Raw genomic sequence first — 23,038 nt, 5'->3', positions numbered from 1 at the left:
GCGAGAGAGGGCCTAGCCTTTCCAAGTAATAGCAAGACCCTTCCGGTATGGCTGGAGGGAAGTAAGGGAGGAGAAAAGGAGAAAATGATGGGTTCGGAGAATTTAAGGGCTTTGCAGATCACTGTCTTTCACTCTAAATAAGGTGGGAACCACAGAGGATTCTGAACAGAGGGGCAACACGATCAGTCAGGCTTTCAAAGAATCACTCTGGTAGCTGTGTTGAGAATAAACTATAGGAGGGCAAGGATGGAAACAGGGAGACGACACAGGAAGCCATTGCAGGGTTTACTAAAACAGGGTTGTGGAGGTAGAGGTGGAGAGAAGTGCTCAGGTTCTGGATAAGTTTTGAAGACAGAGCCAACAGTTTTTGCTCTGATGAATTTGAGGTGATACGTTAAGTTCAAGAAGTTTATTGGACACCTGATGGTGCTATCAAGTAGAAAACTGGATATTCTACTATGGGGTTTAGGAAAGGATTGCGGATAGAGATATAAATTTGGTATCTAAAACATGAGACTGGATGAGATAAAAGTAAAAGAGGGGGAGGGTGCTGGATAGTGAGTGTGGATAGAGAAGGCCAAGGATAAATCCTGGGACACCTGACATTAAGGTGTCAGGGAGAGAGGAAGAATCAGTGTCTTAGTTTCAGCTACTATAATAAAATACTATAGGCTGGATGGTTTAGATGACAGGAATTTATTTCTCATAGTTCTGGAGGCTGGGAAAACCAAGATCAAAGTGCTGGCAGATTGAGTTCTCTTGAGGGCTCACATCAAGGTGTGCAGACCGCCACCTTCTCACTGTACCCTCACATGCTCTGGCCTCTCCCTCTTCTTATAAGGGCACTGATCCCATCATGAGGATTCTACCCTCAAAACCTCATTTAAACTAATTACTTCCCAAATACCATCACATTGAGGACTGGAGCTTCGACATACAAACTGGGGACAAGGAAGAGTGGGCAGGGGTAGGATATTACATAAACATTCAGTCCATAGCAACTGTAAAAAGAGATTGAGAAGGAAGACCCAGTGAGGAAGGAATAAAACTCTGAAGGCTGGAAGCCAAGGAAAGAGTTTCAAGGATGAGAGAGTGATCAACAGGTTAAACGCTGCTGATAGGCTGAGTTGAGGCTGAGAAATAACCTTTGATTTACCATCATGTCATGTGGATTCTTGACAATAGTCATTTAAATGAAGTGATGAGGATGAAAACCTGATTCAAGTGGATTCAAGAGACTGGAGGAGAGAAATTAGAGGTGGCAAATACAGACAAGTCTTTTAAAGAACTTTGCAATAGAGGGAAGCAGAGAAATGGGGCAAAGCTGGAGGGGACTATGATGGGAGAAATTAGAGCATGTTTGTATGTCAATGGGAATGAGGGGGAAATGAAATGATGAAAACATATACGGTCAATTCTCAATTACACAAGAAAACAGAAATAGTGTCATCTATTCAGTGATGAGTTTAATTTAAAATATTTTATGTTATATCTGAAACATATGAGTATTTGTAAGCTCTGAAATACAATGAACACCCACAAAACCACTGTTCACACTGAGAGCCAGACCATCACCAACCATATCCATCTATGTTCTCCTCTCCCCCGCTGCCTCCTCCCCCCTCCCCCCGCGCTTCTCAGAAGAAAGCAACTCTCCTGAATTTTGTGATTATCAATTCCTTGTTAAGTCATTCTTTGCACTATATTCTGTTGTGTTTACTGACAGACAGATCAAGGATAACCTCACCTCTGCCCCTCAACCTAGCTTCCTGCAGATATATATCAGATCACTTCGATCAGACAGTATCATGAAATTCTTCTTTTACATTTAACCTGCCACACTAAAATTCTATTTTTCGTCTTCAATCTCCAGCTGGCTGTTGCTTTGCCTGAAACACCCTTTCTTCTACATAAAGATCATTATTATTCATCCCTGTCTATACCACTTACTCTGCACAAAAGCTGGAAGAGACTACCAAACCTTTTTCCCTCATGCATATGCAGAACAGACCCCAGTGGCCTTTTTCTCCTGAAAGATACACCCTGCAGCCCTCAAACCTCTAGCCTCCCACCTCCAGTCCTAAGGCACATACTGCTGGACAGGTGCCTACACCAAAGCCTGGTGATTCCTCCATAGAGGGCTCAGGAAGGCAGAAAATAGGTTTCTTTTATCCCCAGATGGCCTGTGGGGTAGTGGCCTTCCCCAGATCATCCAGAATTCTCCAGGTGTGCAAGAACTTGCAAGACTTTGGCAAATGTCAACAGACTGGGCTCTTTACAAATGGATGACAGCAGGCTATGAAAAGCCCTCCGCATATATGAAGCAAAGACCTAGCTCCCCCACTTGTTTACTGATGCTTGAAATTGCTTTAAGGAGAGACAATGGCTATCATCTCACGACTAGAAAAACCTTTGAAGGCCTGGATGAACTCATTGAGTTAGACTAGTGCATAATACTGTATAAATGGATTGAAAGATTAGATGGTGCAAAGGGCACCTTAAAAAAATCTCTGCGAAGTGATAAAAGATATAGGGAAAGATAGGGCTTTTCTTGCCTCCTTGGGAGTTTAAAGAAGAAAAATCTTAAAAGACTTGGAGTCATATCTGTCCCTACGTCCAGAGTTTGACTATCTTCAAGTTACTCAGAGTTCTGAGCCTGTTTCTTATTTCTAAAACAAACATAAATACCTACCTCCAGAGTAATGGTGAGACTTTGATGGTATTCTACACAGTGAATATTTTTCTTCTTTCCCTGTTGCCTCAGGTATTTCGAATTCTGTTCCTATCCACACTAATTCCATACCCTTTCTTAGCAGTATAGAGATGAAGAGTGAGGAATCTAGAACCACGCAATGTTGGTTCAAATACTAATTCTATCATTTTGCTAACTGTAATCTTAGGCAAGTTACTTGACACTGTGCTGTTTCCTCATCTGTAAATGGATATAGTTAATATGTCATTAGGAATCGTTCTGGAACAACAACAACAACAAAAAACGCACTGCAAGAAATGCTTGCTACTATTATTCTCAAGGGATTCTCACCTGCCCACTTTCCATAAGCCAAAAGATCATTTTAAATTCCTCCATTTGCGCTTTCTAATGTACAAAAGAGCAGTGTAAATTGCCACACATTCCTCCACGTTTCCTAACGCCCCCAGCCCCATCCTTAAACCGCCAGCGCATCTGGTCCTCCTGCCACAAGCAAACCCCCATGAGGCTCTCCCAACCCCGCCCTGGCCGGAACTTGGGAACTCAGATGCTGCAGGAGGTTGCGCTGAGTCAGGAGGGGCGGGAAGAGATGGGCGGACACTGAGCTGGAGGGCCGCTCTGTGACGTAACGCTCCGCCCCTCCATCTCGGTTGCCAGGCAGCCGGAGCCGGGGTTGCCAGGCGAAGGTTAAACGCTAACAAAGCCGGGTCTTGCCCCACCTCTCCTGTAGCTCAAGGCAGAGGCCGGTACCGCCCTTCCCCGCCCAAGTTCTGCTGCTTTAGCCCTGCCAAGGGTGAGAGGAGGTACTGGATCTCTCTCCACACCTCCCGCCCGAGGCCAGGGGCGAGGTGTCATCCGGTGCCAGACAGCTCTTCTGGGAGTGAGCCTCAGGTAGCCACCTGGGAAGGGAAATGAAGGGAGGGGACCTCTGCGAGCTCCCAGGAGGGCTACGCAAGTCTGAGGGAAGATTACTGCCTATGGGCTCACTTGGATTCTGACTTTATCTTTGTTCGCAGAGCAAGAGTAGGGGACTGTGATCTTTAAGGGAAAATGACCATGGATAATTATTGCGCTCTGCCCTCACTACATGTATATCCAGAACTGGTATTTTATGATTTATTACACAGAGGCTAGTGATTTGGAAACACAACGGAATTTGGGACCAGAGTAGCCAAACCTCTGCTTTTCATGTGTAACATGGATGTAAAAATACCTTTAAGGGGGACTGTCATGAGGACCAGTGGGCATGACCAACACTTTATAAACTGCTTTCATTGATTCATTTTCCTAATATTTATTGAGCACTGACTGTGTTCCAGGCACCAGGCTTGGCATTGGGGATTCTGTAGTGAGCAGAAACTGACTGTTCCTGTCCCCAAGTTTACAGTTCATTAGGGGAGGGGGATGTTAATCAAAGAATCATGCACATAATGTAAAATTAGAGCTAAGTGTTGCCAAGGAGAGTTGGGTAAGTTGTGCTCTGAGAAGTTTTAATGAAACTGACAGCTCAAGGAAAGCTTAGCTGAGATCTGAAGAACCTGTGAAAATGTGAGGAGTCCATTCCAAGCAAGGATAATCATGTGTCCAAAACCCAGCACCACCTATTCCAAACCCAGACAAGTAGATACAGTTGCCTGATCCTGGGTTCTAAGACCTCTTCATAGAAACTTCCTCGGAGATTCTGGTGCCTGGAGCCTTTCATTCATGTAACCAGAGCCTCTCGTTTACATAACCGAAGTCTTGTTCAACCCACACCAATGAAACCAAGTGAGAAATTCAGAAACAAATCTATATTTCATATTTGATAAGACCTATATTTTTCATCACTCAGCATGTATATGTTGTCCATAATTCCACATTGGGAGGGATGTGAGTTTCAAAAAAAAAAAAACCAGGAAATTTGTTGAATTTTAAGAGCTCTGGAGGAGGAGGCCAGAATGGATAATTAAAGATGGCCTACTATACTGAGAGCTTTAAGAATGGAAAAGAACTTTACAAAACATCGGAATCATGGAATGTTAAGACAGAATGGACCTTTCTCCACTTCTTTTATCTTATATGAACAAACAATCCATGTTACTCAAAGGCAGAAAAGTTAGACTTCGAGGCCTCTCCAACCTAAGGAGCCTGTGATTCTAAATGTCTGTGGCTCAAAAGTGCATGGAATATGCCAACAAATTGGACAATCTGGAAGAAATGGATAAATTCCTAGAAACATACAATCTTCCAAGACTCAGTCAAAAAGAAATAGAAAACCAGAACAGATCAATTACTATTAACAAAATCAAATCAGTAATCAAAAGCTCCCAACAAACCGAAGTCCTGAACTAGATGGAGTCATAGGTGAATTTTACCAAACATTAAAAGAATAATTAGCACCTATCCTTCTCAAAGTATTCCAAAAAATTCAAGAGGAGGGAAGTCTCCCAAGCTCATTTCATGATTCAAAAACCAGATAGACATTACCAAAAAAAAGAAAAAGAATATTATAGGTTGATATTCCTGATGAACATAGATGCAAAAATCCTCAACAAAATATTAACCACCCAAATTCAGCAATACATTAAAAAGATCATACACCATATCAAGTGGGATTTTTTCATGGAATGCAAGTTTAGTTCAATATCTGAAAATCAATTAGTGTAATACACCACATAAACAAAATGAAGGATAAAAATCATATGACCATATCAATAGATGCAGAAAAAGCATTTGACAAAATCCAGCATATATCTAGAATAGAAACTCTCAGGAAAGTGGGACTAGGAGGAACATACCTCAACCTAATAAAGGCCTTTTATGATGATCCCATAGCTAACATCATAGCTAACATCATACTTAACAGGAAAAGCTAAAAGAGTTTTCCTTAGAAACAAGACAAGGATGTGTACTTTCACCACTTTTATTCAACATAGTATAGAAGTCCTAGCCACAGCAATTAGACAAGAAAAGAAATAAAAGGCATCCAAATTGGAAAGGAAGAAGTAAAACTCATTATTTGCAGATGACATGGTACTATATAGAGAGAACTCTAAAGATTCCACCAAAAAAGTTACTATATAGAGAGAACTCTAAAGATTCCACCAAAAAATTATTAGAACTGATAATTGAATTCAGTAAAGTAGCAGCATACAAAATTAATATTCAGAAATTGGTTATATTTGTATACACCAATAACAAATTATCAGAAACAGAAACTAAGAAAATAAAAATATTTTCAATTGTACCCCTTAAAAAATACCTGGGAACAAATTTAACAAAGGAGGTTAGAGACCTGTATTCAAAAAATTATAATACATTGAAAAAGAAATTGAAGATACAAATAAATGGAAGCATATACCATGCTCATGGGTAAGAAGAATTAGCATTGTTAAAATGTTCATACTACCCAAAGCAATTTTATAGATTCAAAGCAATTGCTATCAAAATACTAATAGCATTTTTCACAGAACTAGAAGAAATAATCCTAAAATGTATATGGAACAAACCACAAAAGACCATGAAGAGCCACAGCAATCTTGAGAAAAAGAACAAAGTTGGAGGTATCATGCTATCTGATATCAAATTACATACCACAAGGCTATAGTAATCAAAACAGCATGGTATTGGCATAAAAACAGACACACAAATCGAGGGAACAGAAATAAACCCACACATATGGTCAATTAATTCATGACAGAAGAGGCAAGAATATACAATAGGGTGAAGACAATCTATTCAATGAATGATGTTGGGAAAACTAGATAGGTACATGCAAAAAAAAAAAAAAAAGAAACTAGACCCCCTTCTTACACCATATACAAGAATAAATTTGAAATGGATTCCAGACTTAAACGTAACACGAAACCATAAAACTCCTAGAAGAAAACATAGGCAGTAAACTCTGACATTGCTCTTAGTAATATTTTTTCTGATATATCGCCTCAGGCAAGGGAAACTAAACAAAAACAAACAAACAAATGGACTACATCAAACTAAAAAGCTTTTGCACAGCAAAGGAAATCATCAACAAAATTAAAAGACAACTTACTTCATCCGATAAGAGGTCAATATGCAAAATTCATAAATAACTCATACAACTTAACACCAAAATAACAAAACAATCCAATTAAAAAATGGGCAGAAGACCTGAATAGACATTTCCCTAAAGAGGACATACAGATGGCCAATAGACATATGAAAAGATTCTCAATGTCACTAATCATTAGAGAAATGAAAATTAAAACCACAGTGAGCTATCACCTCACACCTGCCCAAATGCCTTCTCATCAGTAAATCAACAAACAACAAGTATTGATGAGGATGTGGAGAAAAGGGAAGCCTCATGCACTGTTGGTGGAATTGTAAATTGGTGCAGCCACTATGGAAAACAGTTAGGAGTTTCCTCAAAAAATTAAAAATAAAACTACCATATGACCCAGAAATTGTACTTCTGGGTATTTATCTGAAGAAATTTAAAACACTAATGTTCATTGAAGTGTTATTTATAATAGCCAAGGTAGAGAAGCAACCCAAGTGCTCATCAATAGATAACTGGATAAAAAAGTGATGATACATATATACAATGGAATATTACTCGGCTGTAAAAAAGAATGAAATCTTAACATTTGCAATAACATGGATGGACTTAGAGGGTATTATGTAAGTGACTAAGTCAGACAGAGAAAGACAAATACCTTATGACCTCATTTATATGTGAAATTCAAAGAACGAAATAAATGAACAAACAAAACAGATTCATAGATACAGAGAATAAACTGATGATTGTTGGGTGGAAGCAGAATTGGGAGGCTGGGGAAAAATGGTGAAGGAATTAAGTACAAATTGGTAGTTAGAAAATAGTCACAGGGATGTAAAATAGAGCATAGGGAATACAGTCAATAATGTAATAACTATGTATGGTGCCGGGTGTGTTCTAGACTTATTGGGGGGATAACTTTATAAATTATATAAATGTTTAACCACTATGCTGTATACCTGAAACTAATATAAAATAATACTAAATGTTGACTGTAATTGAAAAAGAAAAAAAAAATGCATGGAACTCCTGGGAGTATATGGGAACATGGGAGGAGAATTTGACCTGCCCCTCCTTCAGTATTCTCCATTTCCACTGTGATACTGCCATCTACCCAGGCATCTAAGTTTGAAAAGCGAGGAGTCACCCTAAATTTCTCCCTCTCCTCATCCTCCGCCCTTGGTGATTACCAAGTCCTGCAACCCCTATCTCTCCTAGTCCTCCCCATTCCAACTCCTTTGGCAGGCAATGATTCTAAGAGTTGCTGTGAAAAGTGCTGCCATATCCTTCTAATCAGGCTTCCTGCCTGAAGCTTCAGTCTACTCCCTTCAGTCCTTCGACATAGCTGTAGTCAATGCATGTCTCAGAGTCCAACAAAAAGAAAAAATCAAATAACAAGTTTAACGAAGTTTAATATAAAGAATTTTTAACTATGATGGAATTGGAATAATGAAAGATTGGTTAGTAAAACACAGAGATGTAAAGTATACAGGAATCACATATGGAAGGAGCAATCATGACCCTTGAGGTAGATCACCTGAAAAAGAGACGACCTCCCAAGAGCTTATTGCAGAGAGTGTGACCACCATTCATTATGTAAACAAAGAAACGTCCAAACCTGTAAGAAAATTTTATCCAAACCTATAAGAAAATGTTATGAGTGTATTTGAGCTAAACTGACAATGCTGGGGAGCAAGATCTCAAATGCTTGAGAATAACAGTTTTGCAGCAGCTGTTACACATTTGAAATTAAGGAAGGGACGTAAGGAAGGTGGGAGAAAGCAAGACAGGGATTGGATTATAGAATAGTTAATGAGATTGTGTGTTCTCTTGAAGCTTACTTCTGATATTTCAAAGGTGCGTTAACCTAGGTGCATAGGAACAACGGACAGTACTTACATAAAACCTGTGACTAAAAAGTTATATGCCTGGGATGTGACTACTCACTATGACCTGCCCAGTTAGGAATTTATGATCAGATCACCTTGTGAGGTTACTTTCCATAGATCCCATTTTTTCATCCACAATTCAAATGGCAGAGAAGTTGTTGAGGTGCCAGGGAGGCAGAAATCCACTGTCTGGGGTGCCAGAGAAGCCATTCATTGAAAAGGTGACTTAATTGCTAGCTGCACTCTGATACAAAGCTTCCCAAGAGAGGTGCCAGGGAAGCTGGACACTGCCTCTGCTGTGCACTGCAGCAGTCAGGCACTTAAGAGATCACATACTGCAGATGCTGGAGAAGCTGTGCACCACAGGATCCCAACACTGGAGAAACTGCACGCTCCTGGGTCTAGCAAGAGTTTATATATGGAACCCACAGGAAAAGCCCCTTCCTCCTCCAACATCCCTCCAGAGCCCTCTACTGAGGAAGCTTAACATCATACCAGCTGACCAAGGAGGAATATTTTAAGAGCCTAGTACTGTTTTTATTGAGGAGGCAATGAGGAGGGTGAAACTGAAGCACAGAGTCAGTAAGTAAAGTGATAACAGAAGCATCAAGCTAACACCAAAGTCTGACTATGTGGCTCTAGTGCTTAAATCTTCTAGTGGCTCCCTATTGCATTTAATATGAAGTTCAAAAGACTTACCATGGCATACCAGGCCTTTTATATTCTGGTCTTGGGCTATATTTCCAGCCCTAGGCCCAACCACACTCCCCCTTTTTTCCACTCTAGTCATCCATAATAACTCACAGTTCTCTGAATCTACCATGTTCTCTGACACTTCCACACCTTGGTCTAAGTAGTTCTAGCCACAAAGGATTCCCTCCTTGCTCTCATTGGTAAACAGATGCTTATTGAGAACCTACTCTGCACCTAGTACTGTTCTAGGGGCTGGGAATGCAACAATGAACAAATCAGTCTTCTCAAGTATTTTCTGACCTCCTTCTCCTACCTCCAGATGAATTAGATGCCTCACCTAGGAGTTTCTGTTCACCTTTATCTAGTACAGACTTCTTGACATTTATCATACCATTTTAATCACTGATTTTCCTATCAGTCTCTTCTACTAGCCTCTGAGCTCTCTGAGGGTGGTGCGCGTGACTCATGTATTTCTATACCCCACTGTTCAGCACTATTCCTGATTCATAGGTTTTGTTGGATTGATTATTTGCCCAGGGTCACATAATGAGTCAAAGATAGTCCCAGGACCAGAATCCTGGTCTGCCTCCTAGTCAAGAGTGCTTCTTAACTATAGCTTAATCCACTCTAAGGGATCTATGAAGGACAGCACCCCTGTGTTTTGTATTGGAAAAATCAACTGCAATGATGAACATCATCAGGAATGGTAATGGAAATAGGGCAGAAACATAGCCCTGATCTTATATTGAAAACTGGTGCAGTCATCCCTCAGAGCCATTTTATACTTTGAGTCCCTGTATCATAGGAATGCTATCATGAAATCAAAAGTAGGGGAGACAAGTGAAAGGATGAAAATGATGTAGAGATATTCTGACATTTCACTCTGAAAAAAATGAAGACTTTCATACACTTATAAAACACAAGGTTAAGGTGACCACAGATCATGAAATCAGGGGTCGTGTTGCACAACTTTATGGAGCACGGTTAACATGTCAGTCTCTAAATGATAGCCCTGGCGTTGCAGACCATGAGATGAACATGGGGGAAAGCTTTTAAAATATGAGCATGGCTAAGTTAAGATAAATCAAAAAAGGTACCTGTTCACTCGTTAAATAATAAACATGGAACTTATGACTTTCAAGAGGGTACTAGCATGGTATATAAGCAATTTGGGGAAATTTTCTATTAACAGAGCCAAAAGCTACTATGCAAAAAAAAGGACAAGGTCAGGTAGGAAAGCTCTTAGTAATATTGCATTTGGCATCGAAATACTGGGTTGGCTTAATCATGGATTGGCCCAGGATAGAACAAGATCTAGACTCCTGTGAAATAAAGTTGGAAAAGCAAGATAATATGAATAAGACAGATTATGGAGAGCTTGAAAGTCAGAACATCATTTGTTGAGAAAAGACATGAAGATCCACTTAAGGATTTTGAAAGTGATGTGATAATAAGAGTACTTAAGACATGTTATCCGGGAAAACTAAGTCTTGACTTCCTGGCATTGGAAAAATGATTAAAATACGAGAACCTACCTACTCGTTGATTGCTGGAAGGATTAAATGAAGTAATAAATGTGTGCTGAGCGTTTGAAACCCGTCTTATGCTGGGCATGTTTCCATTCCTTGCAACTGTATGAAATATGGTGAAAGAGACAATGACCACATTTCAAAGACAAAACATTAGGACATATTCTGACAAATAATTTTGTTCCACTTCAAGGTGCTTAAAATGTACTTTTCATGATGCAAATGGGAATATCCAGGGTATTTCAGTGATTTCTGGGGACAGTTGTGCATAGTATTTGAAATTGGAGCTGACCTGGAGAAGCAATATGGTATAGTGTGATAAAACAATGAAGTATAGCTGAGTTCTTGATTCAGCTCCAACATAAACTGTTAACTTGTGCCAATCACATCACTGCAATTCTCTCATTTGCAAATTGAAGATATTGAACTGCATTGTGAGTCAGATTAAGCCCTTCCTTAAAAACAAAAACAAAAATAGTGTTCCTTTTTATTTTCCTGAGAGATTAAAAAAAAAAAAACTTCATCAGGACTGAAGTGGGGAATGAAAGAGAAGGATGAATCAAAAATAGCCAAGACATAGCAGACTAAGGCAATTGAAAGAGTAAAGGAAGTTGGTTTGGGATGCTTTTATGGGAAAGGGGAACTACACTAATAGGTAGCTGGTGGATATGACTGTGGCATGGTTGAGAGTTTACAACTGGTGATTTTGGAATTGTCAGCACAGAGCTGACAGTTAAATCTTTCCACCCCCAGAAAAGCCTCTGCCTCTAGCTAGAATGTAGTAGGTGGCAGCAGTTCATGGCTCCCACTGCAACAACTAAAAAAAGAAATCTATAAAAATAATTTTAAAAAACATTATAAGGTCATCAGAGAGCTTTAGATGCAATGAGGACTAGATTAAAATTTCAGGAGGGTGCTGAGCCCTTCCAAGATGAGCTGATAGTTACAAGCCATTTTGTTCCCTGGGGCCATCTGCCAAGTTTGGATGTAGACGTAGGATTGTGCTTGGCCCTTGCAGAGAGACTTTACTGACAGCACTGACATGACAGGTTAGAAGTCTGAGTCACCCAAACACACTTAAGTTTTACACAATCTGACATACAATTTGAAAATACTGGGCATGCATAGAAGCAGGAAAATGTGTCTACAATCAAGAGAAAAAATTAGTATCAGAGAGGAGATCCACAGGTAGATTCAACCAGTAGAGTTATCAGACAGTGACTCCAAAATAACTATAAATAATGTGTTCAGGAAAATCAAGGAAACAGATACATAAAGGGATAACAATGGAGAATTTCAAAACAGAAATTGCAGTTATAAAAACACCTGATATTCTAGAATACAAAACATAATATTTGAAATTGAGAGTTCTTTGAATGGATTTAACAGCAGCCTGGACCGCAGAAAATATGGTTAGGGAACTCGAAAACAGGTCTATAGAAAATATCCAAACTGAGTTACAGGTTGGAAAAAATGGAAAAAACAAAACAGCATGTATGGTTTAAAACAGATCTAATTAGAGTCCCAGAAGGTACAGAGAAAGAGAATAAAGTCAAAGAATGTAAAGGGCAGAGTCAATATTTGGAGAGGTAATGTTCAAGAACTTTTTAAAACTGATGAAATACATCAACCCACAAACCCAACAAGCTCAGCAAGCCCTATCTAGGAACACCTGGGCATATCATAATTAATCAAAGTAATGAAAATTAAAAATGAAGAGAAAATCATAAAACCAGAGGAGAAAAGCTACATTACCTACAAAGGAGCGACAAAAAGACGCTTGGCTTATTTTTAACAAACTATGAAGATCAAAAGACAATGGGATTCATATTTAAAGTGCTGAAAGGAAAAAGTTTCTAATCTAGAAATTCTATATTCAGTGAATATGTCTTTAAAAAGGAAAGCAAAATACACTTCACACAAACAAAAAATGATAGACTTCTCCAGCAAACCTACACTATTGAAAACATTAGAGTTCTTTAGGCTGAAAGAAAATGATCCCAGAGAGAAATAGGAGATTGACCCTGACCATTAGCGAAGGAGAATACGTGGGTTTAAATAAGTGGATAAAATAACTTAATGTTGACTATTTAAAAACAATAATTTTATATGTCACAATAATGTATGCAGAAATAAAGCAAACGATAACAATTGTACAAAGGGTGGGAGAAGGATATCAAGTTAAATTGTTATAAGGTACTTTCATTATTCATGAAGTTTTGGTATTACAGTAGACCTAATAAATTAAGGATGTAAATTGTAATCTTTACGGTAATCAGTAAAGGAATCATAAAATAATATATAACTTGAAAGCTAATGGAAGAGGCGGGAAAAAATGGCATAGATGATAGAGGCTCTATTCATCTTTCTGGCAATCAAATCAAAGTTGTGACAAAAACAAGGAACAAACAGCAAGGAAAAATTGCCTGGGATCTAGATGAACAAGCCACACAACTAGGGAGAAATCTAAGAAATCACCCTGGTACATCAGAAGGTAGGACAGGGCGAGGATGTGAAGCTGCCCGGTCCCGAGCAGCTGAGTGGGACAGAACCATAGCAGTGGCAAGGCAGCTGCTGACGCCTCTTAAAGTGGCCGTGTCCGCAAGCAGACTTTGGAGGTGACGGACCTGCTCACTCTGAGCACCAGTGCTGGTTGGGCTGCGCAGGAGACACCAGAGACTTACAGGAGGACACTGAGTTGTCGGAGTGAGGGCCGAGGTGCAACTCACTCTGTACAGAAGTGCTGGCGGTATCCATTGTTCCTCCGTGAAGCCCTCCCCCTCCCCGTACAAAGACTCAGCGCTGCCATAGTCAAGATATTATCAAAGTGGATAACAGGTGTCACTCAGTCCAGGGGATTCCCTGAAACTCCACCTCCCCCAACTCACAGCCCCACCAAGCCACATCCACATGTATCCTCCACAAGTCAGGTGCTCCTTGCTGAGCAGTGCCTAGACTCACATTGGTGGCAGCTGGCCTGGGTTTCTAGTGTGGCTTTTTGAGGCAACTATAAGCACAGCATCTGTGGATTGCTTGCTGAATCTTAACAGGTGGCCTCAGAGGGGCACAGGCGTGGGCTAAATTTGACCTGCAGCTAAATCCCTCTCAGGACTGTGCCATTGGACACCGACCACATAAAGCCGCACTAATAAGACCAGAAGACTTAGGAGCTTATGCTTAGTACACAGAAACAGATACAGAAAGGCAGCCAAAATTGGAAGACAAAGAAGCAGAAACCATATGAGAGAACAGAACAGATCCAGAAATAATGGAGTCAAGCAATCTAACAGATGCAGAGTTTAAAAAACTGGTTATAAAGATGCTCAATGAACTTTTGGTAAGTGTAGATAAATTCAGTGAGAACTTCAACAAATAGATAAAAGACATGAAAATGAAAACAGAAATTATAAAAGGGAATCAGTCAGAAATGAAAACACATTATTTGAGATGAGAAGTGTATTAAATGGAAAAAACAAAGTGAATAAAGAAGAGGATCAAATAACCTATATAGAGGATGGAAAAGCCAAGGACACTCAACCAGAATGGCAAGAAAAAAGAAGCCAAGACTATAATAATAATTTAAGGAGTTTATGGGACACTATTAAAGGTAAAAATATCCGTGTCATAGGAGTACCTGAAGAGGGAGAATGAGAAGTTGAATATATATTTGAAGAAATAATGTTGGAAAACTTACCTAACCTGGTGAAGGAAATAGACATAAAACCCCAGGAAGCTCAGAGAATCCCCAAAACCAGGAACCCAAAGAGGCCCACACCAAGACACATCATAATGAAAATGCCAAAGGTTAAATACAAAGAAAGTATTAAAGGCAGCAAGAGAAAAAGAAATAATTACTTATAAGGGAACACCCATAAGACTGGCAGCTGATTTCTCAAAAGAAACTATGCAGGACAGAAGAGCTTGGCACAAAGTATTCAACGTGATGAAGACTCAGGATCTACAACCAAGAATATTTTATTCAGCAAAGCTATCATTTAAAGTTGAAGGACAGATAAAGAGCTTCTCAGACTAAAATAAGCTAAAGAAATTTATCATCACCAAGCCAGTATTACAGGCAATGTTGGAGGGACTTTAAGAAGAAAAAACATGTATCAAAAACAGGAATAAAGAATGGTAATAACTACATTCCTATCAACAAGTACCTCAAATAGAAAAGAATTAAGTGCTCCAACCAAAAGATAGAATGGCTGAATGGATAAGAAAACAAGACCCCTACATATGCTGCTTACAAGAGACTCACTTCAGATTAAAAGACACTCACAGACTAAAAGGAAGGGGATGGAAAAAAAATATTACTTTGATGGACCTAAAGGGTATTGCGCTGAATGAAATGGGTTGGATAGAGAAAGACAAATATGACATGATTTCACATACACACGGAATCTGAAGAACAAAATCAACAACAATAACAACAAAAGCAGAAATAAACTCATAGATACAGAGAATATTTAGAGGGATGCTAGATGGGAAGGGGGTTGGGGAGACAAAAAAATGACAAAGGGATTAAGAGGTACAAAGGGATAGTCGCAGAGTAGTTGGGAGATATAAAGTGTAGCATAGGGAAGACGGTCAATAATTCTGTAATAAATATGTGGGGGGAAGAGGGGTAATAGATTTAGTGGGGTGATCACTTTGTGAGTTATGTGGATCTCTGATCACTATGCTATACAACTGAAACTGGTATATGATCGTATGCTAACTATAAGTGAAAAAAACCTCATTGAACTGTACAATGTAAATACAAGCAACTAATTGTCTATTATATTTCAATAAAGACAAACAATTTTTTTAAATAAAATAAAAAGCTAATGGAGGAGAAAATTAGAATAGTAAAAAATATTTGCTTGCTTTAAAAAGGCATGAAAAGAATAGACAACAAAAAACAAAATGGTAAAAAATCAACAATTAAATGTAAATGGACCAATTGACACAAAATTTTCAGAGTGTATTTTTCTAAAGTAGTTTAGAAAAGACACACTTGAACAAAAGAACACAAAAAACTTGAAAGGAAAAGTTTGGAAAAATGTGTATCTTGCAAAAATTAAACAAAAGAAAACTAGCAAACCAAGTTGACCTTGAGTCAACTAAAACTGGACATAAAAAGGGGCACTTCATTATGATAAAATGATCAATTCAATATGAAGATTTTTAAATCCTAATGTATATGCCCCTAATAATAGAACTTGAAAATTTATCAAGCAAAATTGACAGAAAGAATAGACAAAGCTACCTCTCCTAGATGGAGATTTTAACATACCTCTCTCAGTAACTGATGGAGTAAGCAGACAAAAAAGTAAATAAGAATATAGAGATTTGAACTACATAATTAAACCTCTTCATACATGTACATTACACTCAATAACTGCAGAGTAACATTCTTTCCAGGTACACATGGAACATTTTCCAAAATTTATAAAAACTATATGAGAGAACAAATATATAGATTTGAATTTTAGAAAATACTTCTACAATGTGATGGTGGAGACAAAAATGAACAAAATGGAAATGAAAAAGGAACAGCACAGAGTTAAGACAAGCGAGATTCTATAACCATTATCCAATGGAGCAAAGTGTTTCATGAGAGAGCGATGAATTTCTCAAATGCAATACAGAAGCCAAGAGTAATAAATGTTATGGGAAAAATCATTAGATTTTGCAGCCCATGAGACTTTGTTGATATTTATATTTGTGAAAGCAGTTTCAGAACAATCATCAGGATGGAAGCCTTATAAGGAATTAAAGGAGGAGTAATTAATGAGAGAGGAAAGAGAGCCAGTCCTTGGGGAATGTGGGAAGTTTGACCATGAAAAAGAGACATAGAACATTGGAAGACGGTAAGGTTTAAAAAAAGCCAAACTTTTTAAAAAAGACATGGCCAGACTGTGCCTATTTGATGGAAGAGAAGGTACCAGGAGATGGAAAAGATAAAATTTTCTGGGGAATATAGAGGGGTGATGGTCAAAGTCTGTTTCCTCAGGTTTAAATAAAATCAGTAAGTTGACTAACTTAAATTTGAAGACAATTGTTCCCTTAATAACCAGTATTTTTACAATTCACTTTTTAATGAAACTTCCTTTTACAATAGATAAATCTCATATTTTATCAGAAATGGATTTCAATAACCATCAGAATCTCTTCTATAACACATAATCTTAAAAGATTGAAACAAAACTTAGAAAATTTTCAACAGATGTACCTGACACTGCACTATGCAGCAGAGCTTCCTCATGTCATGGCACACAGAGAAAATATTTGTAAAGCACACCAGGGTAAAGTGTAGGGTATTGGAGGTCTCTATGGAGCCCGTGAAAAAAATTCAATATGTATGTATATTTACTACATAATTATAATAAAAAGTAAACTGTAGAATGAGAGTAAAGCTATTGAATGTTTAATTTGAATAAAACTTCTGAACGAATATTATAAGACTTTTTAAGGAGAAATCAAGCTTACTTTCTTATCATGTGTTTGCTTTATACTAAGTGTTGAAATGACTACATGCAGTTTCTGACCAAATATTTTTAATGACGTTTCCTTCAAGTTCTTTTAGTCACTGTCAGCGCGAAAATCAGCCTCACAGATGGGTCTTAGCAAATGGTAGAAGTGTATTTATTGATTTTTCTCCAATAAGCAGAAATTTTCTCACTATTAGCCAGAATTTAGATAGTTTGATTGTTTCTTTCTTTCTTGTGATGATGTGATTGGATTTCTAATGCACTTTAACTTTTTCATATCATGTATTTCCAAATAATGTGACATGTAACAGATGTTTTGCCACTTTAAAGATGTCTTCTTTAAGGTTGAAGTTAAATCAGTTACCCCTTCCCCAGCTGAACTACTTCTAACCTCACATTTCCTTTGAATTCATGAGCATTGTTGTTATATTTTATTATATTTTCACACACTCTTGTAATTTTGATTAAATTCATTCTGCTGTTAAAAAATGTCAAGTAAGCCAGTTTTCTGAAGACATTAAACTCTCCTCAACAACTCTGCAATAGGATCATTGACATCTTTTTAAATTTTTACTTTAGCTCCTAGACTCAGGGCGGGGGGAAAAAACCTTTTATTTTGATAGGTACCTTGGTAGGAACAGACTTTCTGAACATAAAGCTGAAAAGAGACTGACAGAATCATAGCAGCTTGGATTTTACTAGTACTATCTTTTAATGTGGAATTCACATCTATAAGCAAACGTATAGACAAGAGCTCTATGTCAACAAAACTGTCTCTGACCTGCATCTCTGGTGTTCAGAACATAGAGAACAGATTTGAAGGAAAGCCTTCCCACCTTCCTGTCATCACAGCTTTCCCACCAGAAACTGCTGTGCTTGCATAATTTTATAGCTTAAAGTTATGTGTTTGAATCATGGAGAACCTTGAGAGTCAGGATAACATTGCCATACAGTGAGCAGGGGTGTCTGACTAATTAACAGCAGTATGGATGATAGATCTAGGCTCAGTGGACAGGATAGACCAGAAAATGGACAGAGACAGGGCTATCACTTAGGGCACCGCACAAAAAGTGGTGAGAGGCTGTGCCAGGGTTTAAAAAAAAAAAAAAAAAAAAGAGGAAATAGAGAGGAAAGGATGAACTGGAGACACAATTCAAAGGAAATATCAAAGGGATTCAACCGATTGAAGAGAATGAATGGCCCTAGGGCTTTGATTCCAAATTACTAAGAAAATGGTGAAACTGTGTTCAGAAATGAATTTGCGAAGGGGACTTAGTTGGGAGATGGAGAATGAATTTTTGTGGAGATGTGTCCTAGAGGCAGCAGGAAACATGGGATGGGAACACAGGTGAGAGGTCAGGTATATGGACAAACAAGTGTAATCAACACAGTTTTGTGGTAGATGAAGCTGTGAGAAGATGTGAGCTCTCCCAGAAGAGCAGCAGGAAGACGTGAGCTCAGAATGCTGAAGACTCAGCTTTGGGAACATTGGGAACTCGTGCTTCGCAAGAGGAAGGAGGAAGAAGAGTTATGGTGACAGAGGAGGAGAGGAAAATAGAAAAACAAGAATACTGTATGCCATTGAAGAAATAGAAAGCCTCAAGAAGGAAAGGACAGTCATGTTTAACAGGCCACTTCCCACATCAGATTGTGTGTTCAAATCCTGCCTCTGTCACTTATCAATTTGGTGTCATTTCAAGTTTTTTCTCTCTCTCAGTTCATCATGTTAAATGCTGATAATCTACCTCATAGGGATATATTGAGGATTAAGTGAGAAAATGTACACAAAATACTTTGCGCAGTACCTGGCATAGATCAGAAGTTAACAGATGCAATTGATGACTTTTAAGGAAACAATAGAATGGTAAGAGCAGAAAATATTGCAAGAGATTTAAGAACAACACATTGAGAAAAGGCAACAGATATGGAGAACTTACTAGGGTAGGGATTCTTTGGCCGAAAATGAAAAGACATCAAGAACAATGGCTGGAAGAGGCAAAATGCAGTGAAGGCTTTGCTTAAGTTTGGTCTATACTGAGCAAGGGTTCTCATTGTTAGTGTTGTCATGGAAGCCTATTTTTTAGGGTTGGGCCATTTTTTTCACTTACATGAGGCCATTTGAGCGTTCAGAATAGAAATCAAACAATTACACAACCACAAAATCTTGTCAAAATATATATGAACAGTAAGAGTACAGCCTTTGTGGAAAATAGTACGATGGCTCCTCAAAAAATTAAAAACAGAACTACCATCTGATCTAGCTATCCCACAACTGAGTATACACTCAAAGAATTGAAAGCGGGAACTCAAACAGATATTTGCACAGCATTATTCACAATAGCCAAAAGATAGAAACAACCCAAATGTTCAGCAACAGATGAACGTATAAACAAAATGTGGTATATGCATACAATGGGATCTTATTCAGCCTTAAAAAGAAAGGAAATTCTGACACATGCTGCAGCATAGATGAACCTCAAGGTCATTACGCTAAGTGAAATAAGCCCAATACAAAAGGACAAATATTGTATGATTCCATTTATGTAAGCTACCTAAAGTAGTCAAATGCATAGAGACTGAAAACAGAATGGTGATTACCGGGAACTCAAGGGAGAAGGAAATAGAGAGTTAGCGTTTAATGGGTAGTTTCAGTTTGAGAAAATGAAAACATTCTAAAGATGTTTGGTGGTGATGGTTACATAACAATGTGAATGTATTTAATGCCACCAAAGTACTATACTTAAAAATGGTTAAAATGGTAAACTTTATGTTATGTATATTTTACCACAAGTAAAAAATATGTATGTGTGTATATATATATATCTCTCTGTATAAAAATATATATCTAGAGAGAGAGAGAGAGGGACAATATGAGCAAAATAAAGCAATGCCCTTTGCAAAATAAAATGGATTGAAAAATTATGAGAGACGATCAACTTGTAATGGAACTTTGAAAAATATGAAACATTTTATACATACAAAATAAAATACACAATGTAAATATAGACATAAAAATAAAGAAAAATCTAGGCAGCCACCATCCAGATTAAAACACGAACCGTCACTAATAGTATTGGGAACCTTGCTGCATCTCCCTGATGACATCCTTCTCCGCCCCTGATACAGGATAACTGCTATTCCGAATGTGTGTTTACCATCCTTTGCTCTTTATTATAGTATTATGGCATATATATGTAACTCTAAACAATATATTGCCTTTCCACCCAGCATCATGAGGTTCACCTATGGTGATATTTGTAGCATGCTCACTGAGAACCGCACTATCTTCTCAATGAATTGAAGTTTTTCATTGTTATGTAGTAACCTTCTTAATTCCTAATAATGCATCTTGCTTTAAAGTCTCTTTTGTCTGATAGTAACATGTCTATATCAATTTTCTTTTGGTTATTGTTTGCCTATTTATCCATATGTACTTTTAGCTTCAATCTTTGTGTTTTTATGTCTTTTAGATGTGCTTAAGGCTGGATTTTTAAATAATCCACTCTGATAATTTCTATATTTTAACTGACACATTTGAGACTGTTTCTTTTTATTTTGATTACTGATATATATGGACTCTTTCCCATCATGTTATTTATCCACTTTTCTTATGCTTTCCCTTCTCCTTTCTTACCTTCTTTTGGTTGGATCAAGTTGTTTTGCTGCTGCTATTTTTAATTCCTTTTTTCTTCTCTACTAGTTTGGTAGTGATATTACTTTTATAGTAATTATCTTTGAAATTTTACTATGCATACTTGCATATCTGACTTTTTACGAAGTCTGAAATTGATACTCCTCTTCCTCCAAATAAAAGAACATAAAAGATAAAGGAATACCACTAACCTGAGGCCACTTTAATTTTTGTTTTGAGATTTTCCAACCAGCCTGGTGGTATCAATTTAAAACTTAAACCTAGTTCGCGGCTACAAACTCATAAAAGACAATCACAGTTTCCAACAAGAAACAACAATGGAGATAGATTTCTGTGCCCCTTCCCCCTGCCAGTAGGCAGATATTTTGAGTCCCACCCTTTCACACTAAGGGTGAGTGAACATTGGAGGGTCTCAAGTTTCAGGGGTGTGGGGGAGGGCTAGTGGTGTGTAAGAGAGTCTCTCAGTTCAGCTGTTTACTTTTTGTGGGCCCAAGACCTGCTCTGCCCGTAACTTGCCTGGCCATTTGTCTAAAAGGTTCATGTTCCCAGCATCTCCACTTGCCCCTAATTTCATTTACTTATGATTCTGGTTTCTGCTTTACTTACTTCATTTGGCACTTGAGAGTTTTCCTCTATCTTTCAGCTTAAGGCAATTTGAAAGGTATAGTTTGCTGGAGTTTGTCTAACATCTAGGTGTTTTGAAGAAAGAGGGCTTTTCAGAATATCTAGACTCTTTCTCTACTAAAAGCAAACAGAATCTTTTAATCTGTTATTTGTATGTAGAGTTGTATACAATCTTTGGATTTTCATATTTTGTTTCGACTTGTTCCTGAAATTTTTGAGTGAAGTGTACAAGTTTTCTCTTTTACAAAGTAGTTAAGTACATACAGATGTAAAGAGAGGTGTTCATCAAATGGCTGTTTAATGATTATTTTTATTTGGAGATTACCTAATATCATAATAGAGGATTCAGAGTAAATTTGGCTACAACTCTTATTCTGCCAATAAGAGCTGATGTGACATGAAAGATGTTCATGATATGCTGTAGAGTAAATAAGATGTTTTGTATGACATCATTCTTTTTTGTACAAGTATATATTTATATTGAAAAAATTCTGGAAGTAGACACCCAATATTTTTGCATGGCATCATAAGAGGATAACTTTGCTTGCTTTTTGTTGATCACTACTTTTTAATGAACAAGTATTACGTGTGTTTTTATGTAAAGGGCAGAATTATTTACAACAACAAAAAGGGATTAGTAAACCACTTACTAACCTCTGGGTTGTGTAGCAATAGAATGCATCTGTCTTTTGGGGTTGTGAACTCCCCAATATTGAAGATGTCAAAGATTTTCTATTTCTTTACTATGTTTTTCCTCTGCCAATAGGTCATCCAATCAATGCCTCAGACGGATAAGCAAATATGCATTCCCCCGGAGCTGCCGGAATTGCTGAAGCAATTTACCAAAGCCGCCATTCGGACACAGCCGCCGGATCTCATCCATTGGGCTGCAGAGTACGTGCTCCTTTCTCACCTCCAGTCCCTGGTTCCCATTGCAGGTGGAAGGTGGAGGTGGAGGAGGGAAGGTCTTGGGAAACTAATAGGAGGTTGTCATGGCAGCATCCTAGGAGTTGGGACTGATTAGCATAATATTTGTGATGTTCAGCTCTCAGATTGATTTGGTGCTTTAAAATCCACACACAAATCCATCAAATTGGGCAAGGATGAGATGCCCTTCCTTACGGGAAGTAGACTGAGCAATAGGACACCAGGGCAATAAGAGGAGTGTCCTGGAGTAATCAGCAAGAGTTAGATTGTCATATCACACGAGCACACGCACACAGCACCCTGTCCCTGCAAGTCCCGCCCCTGTTCCAGTAGAGTTCAGAACCCTCTTGGGGTTTAGCGGGCCCTTCTCTGGTGTAAACCCGGGAGTCCTCGGACCTCACCACTAGGTGGCAGCAGTGCACCTAAGGGAGCGGGGCTACGAGCGGGCGGGATGGATCGCGTGGGACCGGTGCAAGCTGGTTCACTGCTTTCAAAAGGCACCTTCCTCCACTGCTTGCCC

The 23,038-nt window shown here is 38.4% G+C and overlaps 1 protein-coding gene across 1 annotated transcript in view; it reads left to right on the top strand.

Annotated features, from left to right (window-relative positions):
* The first annotated feature begins 3,458 nt into the window (after nt 1-3,458).
* The window catches only part of ROPN1 (rhophilin associated tail protein 1), a 28,165-nt gene continuing 8,585 nt past the window's right edge, over nt 3,459-23,038 (top strand). The window contains exons 1-2 of the mRNA XM_039843219.1: nt 3,459-3,601; nt 22,358-22,485. Of these exons, the coding sequence (XP_039699153.1) occupies nt 22,370-22,485 (116 nt within the window). The 5' untranslated portion in view covers nt 3,459-3,601; nt 22,358-22,369. The remainder of the gene's footprint in view (nt 3,602-22,357; nt 22,486-23,038) is intronic.

This window comes from Pteropus medius, unplaced genomic scaffold, assembly GCF_902729225.1.
Source record: "Pteropus medius unplaced genomic scaffold, Ma_sr-lr_union100, whole genome shotgun sequence".
Classification (NCBI taxonomy): Eukaryota; Metazoa; Chordata; class Mammalia; order Chiroptera; family Pteropodidae; genus Pteropus; species Pteropus medius.
Note: the sequence above shows the minus strand (reverse complement) of the source record. Positions and strands in the feature narration are given on the sequence as shown.